Genomic DNA, 12,104 nt, shown 5'->3' on the forward strand with positions numbered 1-12,104 from the left:
TATTATTACGAACATTTAGAATCTAAAAACACATCGTATATAGCTGTTAAATATTAAAGATGTCGTTAATTGGCATTGTATTATTTTATGGGTATACATAAATACAAAATATGAAAAATAACCAAAAATAACGCACTTATCTACATTTGAATTAACAAAACCATAAGAATAAGCACTTTAAATTGCACTCGGCCAAGGACAATATTTCAATAGATAGAAGCTAATAAAAGCACACTGAATAATGAGCTGTTCGTATCAACAACTTGTGGTGTAATGTTTCAAGTATTTGAAATGCGCAGTTAGCAGGATCTGTAAAGGTAGTCCTCGATTGCAAACGGCGATCCTATTCATGTGCAAATACCGCGAAGAATGCGTTCAACAACGTGCAATAATTGTGTGACTTGCAGCTATTATTTGTTTAAAAACCTTTTCAATAAATGAGTTGGTTCAACAGCCAATGCAGATGTAAATATCTCTTCCGCCGTCAGCACGCTATGCATTCAGTGTCAGTAGGTGCGATCTGTGCAAATATTTAGCTAATCGTCAGGTTAATGTTTTAGGTGGTTATTCATGGAAGGCCGGTGATATATTTGCCAGACTAAGATATCGCTGATTTAGTGCTATGCATAAAAAAACTTGAATTCATGATAGCACAATCAGAAGTCCAATAAATAACAATTTCAAGTCGATTTATAACAATATACACATTTAAAAGAGTACGAAATTGCACGTTTGCATACATTCATTTCGTCATCCAAAACACGTTTAATCTTGTACATTGCTCATGTATCACATTACTGAAAACAGGTCAGATAAACCATCGTCAGCAACATATTGTTCGTAAACAAGGTGCATTTTCGTTAAACCCGCAAATGGTAAAGCTGCCATTTAGGCAATAGACTGACAAGTTTTTAATTTTTTGGCTTACTCTTACTGGTTTACGTATTGTAATTAGTTTTTCGAGTAATTACTGCCATAAGATACGGCCTATTGAAATGTCTTTAAGCTACAAGAAACATCCGTTAAGCAGGTGGAAGTAAGTTCTCATCAGGAATGAGAGAGACTAAATTGATCGCATTCTTGTGTGGTTTGCATGTCAGTGCAATTGTATAGCTGATCAATATATAAGGACGAGCACCCTGGATATGATCAAGCGATCACTGTGCTCTATTGCTTATTCAGTCAATATTTCAGTTGCCATTATACACAGCAATCTTTATCCATGTCACCTGCCTTAGTTCTATGGCCTTGTATAACAAGATTTGCGCGCGAATGTCCTATCACCTGCAAAGCAAGCACAATCAAGGATGATATTCAAGTGACTGCTCAATCACACTTTGTCATGACAGCTGATAATGTTCACATGAGTGCTCTTTGTACAGCACAGCCTGTTTGCATTTCTGATGAAATCGGGTATAAGTACTGTGTGTTATCTTAAATGTATAGATATAGCGAAACTCCAGAAACATTATCATATTGTTATTGTAGACCTTTACTGGGATTGGTGATTAGCTGTCTAAGCGACCCGGTTAGCTAGCTTGGTTGAGCAATCGTCTTGATAGCGGGATTTCCCGGGTTCGAGTCCCGGACTGGCTGCACCTCTTTCATCATCTGGCGACATCTGGTAGTCTGTTATTTAAGGCAAATGATTGATTGCCCTTACACTACACGTGAATATGTGCAATGCTTCATTTAATATACGATCATAATTAAAGCTGTGGTCCCTGACTTGGAACAGTCAACGCAAAGACTTTAGAGGAAAACCGGTTGAAGGGATCTCAAACCTGTAACTTATAGCCCGGAACTAGTCCATTAACATACACTTTGAAATTAATATTTATCTTAATTTTGTTATATAACAAGCAAGATAACAATAACAGGATTTAATTACAATATAATTACTCAATGGTTAAGATACACAAGAACAACACACAGCATTAACACTTTTTGAGGCGCTAGAAAATTGATTAAGTACAATCAGAACGACATTTTATTTTTTGATAACAATTAACACTCCAACATTTTCTTTTTCTGACCAAACGCAAACACTGGTTTGTTATTTTCCACATAAGGAATTTGATCAACAACTGGGATAATACACAACAACACTTACATTTTACGAAAGCTAAATACTTCATTTAATACGGCTACCGATATATAATATACACGTGAAAGCGTTTAAAACAGAAAACAAAATAAGTATAAAGGTATGTAACCACATTAAATGCAAATTATGCATATACAATATGTTAGATAGAAACGATAATTTATATAAAGTAAAACAAGTCTTTCTACAATTTGTGATATTTGCCCACGAAGCATATCGTGTCTGAGAGTGGCATAGAAATACAATAACACAAGTCAAATATATGCCATTAATACACATAATCACATTTCAGCAGTAGACACATTTCTTATATGTGGTACATTCCCTCATAATAATGATCAGTCCCCTAAAATAATATTAGAAATCTTGAATAAAAGTCACTTGACATTTAACTATGGCCTTGACATCTGACCGACGGCCTTGGGTATTATACACAATTCTTTGCTTTCTTATTGGACATTATACTCTGAAATAACAAATCCTTTATAAGATCTTAACAAGAAACTAGCTTTCATCAACGTTCTCGATCTAAGTTTTTACCTAACCCTTTAGCTGCCCGTTTTTTTAAATTGCAGTTTTATCGCAATTCGTTTACTACTTAACAGCAGTAAAATCAAAATACCTTTTAGAACTGACATTGAAGTAAATATAATAGTTGTACTCGATAATTGATTGGTCGATGTGAAATGACAATTTATTATAGTTGTATCAAAAAATCCATCCATAAACGTGAAAACCAGACATCGGAGACCGTTGACATTTAATTGTTGAGTTACTTGTAATGGACACAGAATGGGAAATACAGCCTCAAATATATCCAGATCCACCTAACTTGTAGAACAGTAACATTATTGGAGACAGCGCAAACGATTCCGGACTATTGAGCACCCATATCAACCCCAACAGAGCTACCCACCCTCTGACGGACGAAGCGACTACGACATGCCTTCTTTTGGGTTTTAAAAATGCATGCCGAGTTTGTCTTTTATACAAACACAATATTTGCACGTTTAATGAAAATTCATGTGTGTATGCATTACAGTTTATGTTAATTAAGTATTGAATCAAGTATAAATTATGAATGTATCGCATACGCATAAATAAGATGGACAGCATCCTTCAAAATGAAAATACCTATAAGTCTGGATGGCAAAAAAAGCGAACGGTTATTTAAAAAAATGGCTAATGTATAATATTAACAATTATGCTATCACAGTACAAAATACGTAGATTGCCAAGTTGATCATTAGATCAGCCATATATGTAACAACGAACTATTCTCTTCCTGATTTGAAGGTTAATATTATTCATAAGCTGCCATTATCACATTTAACTTCAGTAACATAATATAGGAGATGGTAATTTACACGCGGAAGTGTCTATTTTACAACCGCTTGCAAAGACCATGTCCCAAATTTGTGTCATAACGCAACGATCAATACAGTTTTCAACTCTAAAATTAGTTAAGTTTCAAACAGGAAGCTTTAAACAAATGTGTCTGCTGATTAGAGCAAATGAATGCTCCAAATCAGATTAAATATACTTCGTCATGCCTATGTCTCAATATTAGTATTGCAATTGATAGGAGATATAAAACCTATAAAAATTGATTAATAAAAAGATGACATATCAAGTATTGGTCAACGATGCTTTACTTATTAAAAATGTTAAAGTATAAATGCATATTTGAACGATTTTTATACAAGTTTACTTTATAAAAGGAATGATTCAATAAGAGACTGTGTATAAAAATATATCAAATCAATGATTGTTAATAAATAGCATTGCATAGACTATTCGAACAAAACTGTTTATAAACAAGGGTAACGTATAAAAAAACATTTGGCAATAGATCTTGATATAAGATTATAAGATAATCAACATATTTTCTTAACATAGATCTTAAAAGGAACACTTGAATATAAAAACACAAAGTATGAATAACACAAGTGTAAAACAGATTCGTTCAAAAAATCATTTCACTTTCATAAAAACGAATGAAACTGAGAAATTTTATGAATGTTAAGTTATATTTTTGCGCACATGAAATACAATATGAAACGTTTTTGTATCGTTGCATTTATCATCTAATGTCCTCATACCATATATACTATGCTAATACACATAAAATATCTCAAAAGATAAGGATCTTATGTTTTGTTGATAATTCATATTAAGGTATCAAACTATCAAACTATTGTCGATTTTTGGTCTACTCTGTTTTTTTTTCTTGTATCCTCTTTTTCATAATTTTCATTATTTTTATAAACCATCAGTTTCAAAATAATTCCCATTTAATACCAACATTTTTTGATGTCAATCAATGTTAATAGTTTGTATATATCAATTATTAGTATTTTGATCATCTATAGGGATTACATCATCCGTCCGTGTACGTCATCGAAGGTTTTATGCAAAGAAGCAGGTTGTTATTTTTTTTCCCCCCTAATTCCATCGTCTGTATTTTCGTATGTATTGCAGCCATCCGCATATTGCTTTGCGAACTCGTTGCAAAACCGATATTTCTCCTGGAATTGGAACACATAACAGAGTGTGTACAATATTATGCATGAACACGAATCCTCAAAGTATTCCGTTAACGCCAGAAAGCAGTGTTCATTTTCCTCAATATACACTTGTTTAATTTAAGCCAAGAAACAGACATGTACCTGATTAGGAATAATTCGTTGACATCGACGCTTGGTCATCCTAACGCTTTCAGCCACGGCCACTTCCCCGTCCCGTTTCATCCTCTCCACAATACACCACAAAACCGCGAACAGACCACTGCGGGTGTATCCGTCACTGAAAGAAGACTTGTAATCAAACTTGGGTCAAGCAAGTATAACTATTTGGAAACTTTAAATTGAATACAAAATTAATTCTTTGAAATTGTATTTGTGAATCTTTAAAATGCTCAATATAAATGTGGCCATTACATTGTGTCATGAACTGAATACGTTTAAACGGTCGTAATAAGTGTACCACTTTGACGTCAATTTTGACGACAAATAAAACAAGACTATTGCCAAGCAATATATGTCCCCTACCGGCTCCACCATTGTCAGAAATTCCACAATTGCCAGATTTTTTAAATATATTTGTTGCCATAGCAACCAGAATATTTGACGTATTAACAGAATGAAATGACGTGCATAATGTCCATTTTGCCATCTATCCATGTTTCAAGTTTCATGAAAAAATATTAAGAACTTTTAAAGTTATCGCAGGATCCAGAAAACCACCATTTTCAGCAGTATTTCTGGTCTATTTGTTGCCATAGCAATCATAATTTTTGACGTAGGAATAAAATGAAATGACGTGCGTAATGTCCATTTTGCCATCTATCCATGTTTCAAGTTTCTTAAAAAAAATATGAAGAACTTTTAAAGAACAGGATCAAGAAAAGTGTGACAGACAGACAGACAGACAGACAGACAGACAGACAGACAGACAGACAGACAGACAGACAGACAGACAGACAGACAGACAGACAGACAGACAGACAGACAGACAGACAGACAGACAGACAGACAGACAGACAGACAGACAGACAGACAGACAGACGCACAGACAGACGCACAGAGCGCAAACCATAAGTCCCCTCCGGTGAAACCGGTAGGGAACAAAAACATGAATATGTGTAAAACACACCACTTACCGACACTGGGCAACCATTGGACAATCAGTCGCTATGTCTTGGGCACCAATCAACAAATGCATTATATATGATATCTTGCACACTTTTGTCTTCTTTTGCCATGACGAGAAGAGGAGAAATCGAACATCAAAACTTTCGTGCTGAAAAAGATAACCAACATGTTAACATAGGTCAATTTCAACGTAATAGTAGTGCAAAACGTGTTATATTTATATTGCAGCATAGTTTTAGGCATTTTGTTGTAAATTGTTTATGTAAACTTATGAATAAATATACAAATGTTGTTTTTGTTTAAGACAAAATTAAATATTTATGTTTATAGCCTACTACCTCTGCGTAATATTGGTATTTTACAACTAGCTCTTCGTAATGACTTTGTGTGATTTTTGAAACCAATTTCCCACTGAATGGTCCGGTTACAGTATTTTTGCCTTGATCGGGAATATAGGATTCCATCTGAAATAATATATTTAAACAAGGCTATTGTCAAGCAATATGGTTCCCTACCGGCTCCACCATTGTCAGAAATTCGTATTTCAGAATTTTTTGACGTAGGAACAACATGAAATGATGTGCATAATGTCCATATTGCCATCTATCCATGTTGCAAGTTTCATGAAAAAACATTAAGAACTTTTAAAGTTATCGCAGGTACCAGAAAAGTGTGACAGACAGACTCACAGACAGACTCACAGACAGACGCACAGAGCGCAAACCAGAAGTCCCCTCCGGTAAAACATGTAGGAGACAAAAAATACTCAGTCCGAATATGTTTATTTGCAGTAAAAATTCACATTGTGTAAAATGATATGAAAACATAGTAAACCTTTTCATTAAGTACAACGACTGTTTTAAGTTTATAGTCGTGCAGTAACCATAGGAAATCAACGTCTGTGCTCCCATCTATGGTTCCTGGAGTTAAGATCAGTTTGTTCCGTTCTCGGAAAGTCTGTAATAGCCAATAGCAATATGTAAAATATATTATCAAATTTATTCATATATCATAGGCATGTACTATCATTTCAAAAGTACGAAGGCAATATTTACTTTTGTTTATAAATCGGAATTGATTATTTGTAATGTTCGAAGTTATATACGTGGACAACTTACATTGATATAGACTGTGTTGATGTAGTTGCTATGCTATCTCCTGTAGTAGAATGCAGCAACATTGGTCTAAAGCGATCTTCTGAAAATTGAACTAGATCCCTTGCTGTACATTTTGGCTGATATGTTTATTGTTTTAATATTGTGCGTTATGATGACTACATTTGGCAAATATACACATAATACATATCCTTTATATATTACCGGAGTTTTCTTAGTCAAACGAAAAACCAAATACGCAAAGTAAACTATAGTTTGTCTTCTTACCAGCAGCAAGTGTCTCGTTAGCGGCTTGTGTTGCATCAAATTCTTCGGCCTCGCGAATACGCTAGTATAAATTAGAAAACAAGAAGTATTCAACAAGACACTGTTCCAAAGAATGCCTACTATTTACAAGCAACATAATATATATTAAAGCAAATTTGGTTTAAAGTTTTATTGCTTCACATTATATCAATATCATAAAGTTTAGTTTACCTTGAATTCGCTGCCGATACCACTTTGCATCACGGAATATGTCGTCAGATATTCTTTGTTCTCGACAACCTTTCCGATCGGATCTAATACTTCACACAGAACTTCATGTAAGAACAGATACTGGTTCTGTTTCAAAAGAGTATTGCATTTATGCTCACCGTCTATCATCACCACCGGAAATAGATGACCAGCGAAGCGAAAGCAAACAAACCAACCATGGAGAACAGTGAGTATTTACCTAAAATATCTTATAATTACTCGCGTCTGGATAAACAGTGCGTGTAAGGAATCTTACAGAAAGATTAATATGTTTAAAAATGTGTATCTATATTGCAATTCGTATTGATGAAGCGTTATTTACACAAATTTATGACTGCTTGGTACCGGTATGAAATTGGTACTTCACGAAGAAACAGCTTTTCTTTTGTGATTACATGGCTTGTCATCGTGTATGGAGTTGATTTCCTATTCTTATAGGCAATACATACTATCTTAACGCTATTTCTGGTTTTGGTTTGATTATTGTTAAAATAAAATAACTGTAGTTTACGGCGAATAGTTGTTTATGGCAAACGTCGTGTACGGTGAATAGTTAAAGTTATATACGGCGAAAAGTTGCAGCGTATTGGCATTTTAACACTAAATAAATAAAAATAAAAACACATTTTTTTTAAATTATTTACTTCAGTCCTTGTCAGATCAACAAATGATGTTTAATGAATTGTAATCCGAATAACAAATTTGTACAAATTGTAGGAAACGGGAGAGTTGGTAATTGCTAACATTCACTTGGCAGCGCTAAGACTCTCTAGGGATATAGTCTCGCACATTCTATTAAAATCGAGTGAATATAACTGAATAAAATCATTTACCCATGCACTTGAAAGGCAAAGTAGCGATAATAAGCAATTTTTGTTCACGAATCTTCAATTAATACAATAATCTAATTTTGCCATACGCCGTACACATCAGTTTCTATTCGCCGTACACAACGAAGTTTATATTTAAGCCAAACACTTGCATATTATTTGCTTTCTATTACTTTCGCTTCGCTGGTCATCTATTTCCGGTGGTGATGATAGACGGTGATACTATATTCTTCAACAATACTCATAAGCCATATAATCGTTCTGCTTCACAAAAAATGTACAACTTATTATCAATATTAGGGTAGATGATAATACATCGATGACAACCTTATGATGTATCACTTAAACTTGCCTTGGTCTGTACCATGTTGATACGTTGATCCCTCAGTGCTTTAACAGCTTCATGCACGTTTATTACGTGCACTGCGATCCCTTGATCGTAAAGGTAATCAAGTGCAATAAAGGTACCGGTTCGCCCAACGCCTGCGCTATGAAAGAAATAACATTTGTAGCAATTATTCAAAAGCTTCACTGAGCTCATAAAACTATTCTTAAATATGACGCTGAATTCAGCCCATCATGCAAAGGGAAAACCAAATTACCTGCAGTGCACAAGCAATGGGCTCGTCACAGTATCGGCAAAAGAGAGCACTTTGCGCCAGAATTGTGACAACGATAGAGCGGTGTCTGGAACATCTTTGTCAGGCCATGCAGTAAAGTGACACTGGTGAACCGTGTGCACCTTATTAGACTTTTCCTTAAATTAAGAATAAATCAGCGTTTGTAAATAAAACAAAATGTCACACTTATAAATCAACATTAAATAGAATTTTAAAAAAGAAGCTATAAAACATAATGGCGATGTAAATAATATGCAAGTATATTACATGGACGCATTGTAGTTTTTTTTTATTACGAATTCGGCGTAGTCCTCTTGTTCAATCAATGATAGATTGAAATGTCCATGCTTGCAAGTGTTGCGCGTATCTTCAAGCCAGTACTGGAGGCACTTTCGCTAAAACATAACATCAATGTATTGACGTTCATTGTCTCTTATGTGTAGTTAAATTACAGTTAATTACATGGTTACACGTGCGCCAGCACACGTTAATAATAGTCATGCTATTTATAACGAACAAACTATTTAAGGTCATTGTATTTTCGTAGAATATATTTTTTAAGTACGCACTAACAAAGCTTACGGCAGTTTGCCATAGGCTGGTGATATTGTGATTAATATTTCAATTAGCTGGATTAAAGACCCTTACAAATACACACCTTTCCCTCTTCAATTGTATTTGTGACCATTGCTACAGCTTTTATATTTTCTGCCATAATCATGCGCCAAATATCTGGTATTGTTCTTTGTAACGGGCCTGGAAAAGATGTTCAACTTCCAAAAGCATGGAGGATATGGTTATTGTACAACAGTACATACATAGCACAAAGTATAGACGTTTAGATTATTCAAAACTTTGTCGAAAATCAAATGACCTTAGTATATATGTTTGAAGTTGAATATCCTATCAAAATGAATCACTTCCGTCCCAATAAAAACAGTTTGCATTACCTTGCGCTGCGATGTATTTCTTTCTTTTGCCATAGCCCTGAAAGTAATATAGACTGATTGCATAAATGTTATAGAACTGGTTTAGATTTCAAAAGAAATATAATGCATGTTTTTTTTATCTTTGACATCAATGCAATTAGATAAATATAAAAGGTTTTACATCAATAAAACTGGCGTTGATAAAATCGGATTCTACTTCTTCGCCAATAGCAGGTAGAACAACCCTATTTTTGTCATCTGCAAAAATGAAACATGATTAAGCAATATTACAGTCATCAATATGGATTTCTTTTCACTCATTTCCAAAATCCCGTTCTAAATTTAATATAACAATGGCTTTATATATTTTTTTTAAACAACAATTTTCAAAATTCACAATTGAACTGTTACAACATAAGTATAGTATTTTGCAGACGAATACAAACAATACAAACTTACATGGACACATATTTCTGTATCGGTTCTTTGGTAAATTGACCTCAATTCGAGCAGCGGACGTTTCGTATTTAAGTCCCTTGTCCAGAGACTAAAATCGTATAATTTAAAAGTAACACAAAGCATACAGTATAGAAATTGCTTTATGCAAACGTTATGTTAAACAAGTGAATGACATGGCAAAAGAAAAATGGTATAATCAAATTATATCTTATTATTTCGTTTGCAAAGATATTAATATGTAAGCCACTCATCCAATACCAAGAGAATTTATGCACAGGCTGTTTATTTTTCATCGCTTTGTTAGAAAATTATACTATTTAGATAACACACAACTCATAGCCATGTACCTTTCAAATATTATAGTTGTGTTATGTTAATTACACTTACGTAGAAATTCCTGAATATATCTGTGGGGTCTTTTTTACTTTGTAAAGTAAAGACTCGAAGCTCCTGGATTTGTATAGACCGAATCTTCAACGTGAAATCACCGGCATTTCCATACAATGGTTCATGTACAATGACAAATGACGGGGTTCTTTGTAGTCCGTCTCTCAATTGAGGCGATGACTTGTCATTGCCATGCTGTTTTTCTTTCTTGACTTCCTCAACACACACAGACCCAAACACTGAGTACATACAATAAACAATCAGCTATTAATTAATTGATGATGATAGAACACTTAGTCATTAAACCATTTTTCAATAATTACATACAAACAAAATGCAAAACAAATACTGCACATAGAATGAACACAATACGTTTTGAACAGCATTTTTATTTTTACATGTTTTCATATTTTATATGTTTTCGTCGTCAAATTGTCACTAGTGCTTGAATAGTTTCCAAACACCAGCTGAACGTTGAACTTTTGATTTTGTTTTACTTTTTATGTCTGTAGTGAATAGATAGAAACTGCTCATTTAAATGAGTGGAAAACTCCCTCGTAAAAATACTATTTCCATGATTGATAAAACAATTGTTTTATATGCAAAACATGCATATACTAAAACACATTACAGTAATTCTAAATAACACTTGTAACAAACACATGTACATTAATAATGTGCTAAGAACGATCTTAAGTTTAAGATATGATTCAAATAGTGTTTAATTAATCCAAATAACCATAGATTTAGTAATATCTTTGAAATACTGTTATTAAATCATGTAAGACATGTCGTTCGTGAATATTCATATAGTTTTACGAAAGTAATAGCATAACGATATCAATTAAATAAGTGTAAAAATATATTTGAGTTGTATCCCTTTAATTGGTAAACGCTTTTATTGTTAAACGGATTTTCGTCATACATATGTGAACTATAGGCAATTAAATAGTGTAGTATCTGTTACTGTTATGTTCACTTGTTTCGTTAAATATTTCACTTAAAATCGTAAACTTATTATTTAACTATAATATATTGTCTATGTTCCTATTTGTAAGAATACAGTAGTTAATTCATAAACGAAACACGGTTCTATTTCCACAGATATAAATGTAATAAGAAATTGTCCTACATTATGTGACTGTACTAGTTCTAAATATATATATGGTCCAGTTGGACATGTTATTACTGGGGACCTTAATTTCCTTCAAAATAATAACCTTAGAAATTTGCTACGCAGAGGCCCTAAGTACAGACTGCCTATTCCTGTTGATTTTGATGACTGCATTAAGAATATCGTAACATCCTTACATGATTATTGCACTAAATGGTGCAGGAAGGAAAATGCTGAAATTACTGCACTCAATGATTGGAAAACAAAAATATTTAGTATGGCCATGAATAAAATATGTTTTTATGATACACATCCTTTGGCCCTACCACATTCACCTAAATTTAATAAACAAAATCTCTGTAAATTGCTTGAAG

The 12,104-nt window shown here is 33.5% G+C and overlaps 1 protein-coding gene and 1 long non-coding RNA gene across 2 annotated transcripts; both read right to left on the bottom strand.

Annotated features, from left to right (window-relative positions):
* Positions 1-1,868: 1,868 nt before the first annotated feature.
* On the bottom strand, positions 1,869-6,704 carry LOC127836567 (uncharacterized). Its single transcript, XR_008028824.1, has 4 exons — positions 6,595-6,704; positions 6,099-6,224; positions 5,769-5,908; positions 1,869-4,912 (listed from the first exon to the last, which is right to left on the bottom strand). It is a non-coding gene; the product is annotated as an uncharacterized LOC127836567 (long non-coding RNA).
* Positions 6,705-9,104: 2,400 nt separating this feature from the next.
* On the bottom strand, positions 9,105-11,684 carry LOC127835805 (receptor-type tyrosine-protein phosphatase alpha-like). Its single transcript, XM_052362240.1, has 6 exons — positions 10,617-11,684; positions 10,230-10,317; positions 9,952-10,028; positions 9,792-9,828; positions 9,500-9,597; positions 9,105-9,236 (listed from the first exon to the last, which is right to left on the bottom strand). The coding sequence occupies exons 1-6, from the start codon at positions 10,863-10,865 to the stop codon at positions 9,105-9,107; spliced, it is 681 nt and encodes a 226-aa protein (XP_052218200.1). The 5' UTR covers positions 10,866-11,684.
* Between the last annotated feature and the right edge of the window lie 420 nt (positions 11,685-12,104).

The sequence above is a fragment of the Dreissena polymorpha genome, chromosome 6 (genome assembly GCF_020536995.1).
Source record: "Dreissena polymorpha isolate Duluth1 chromosome 6, UMN_Dpol_1.0, whole genome shotgun sequence".
Classification (NCBI taxonomy): domain Eukaryota; kingdom Metazoa; phylum Mollusca; class Bivalvia; order Myida; family Dreissenidae; genus Dreissena; species Dreissena polymorpha.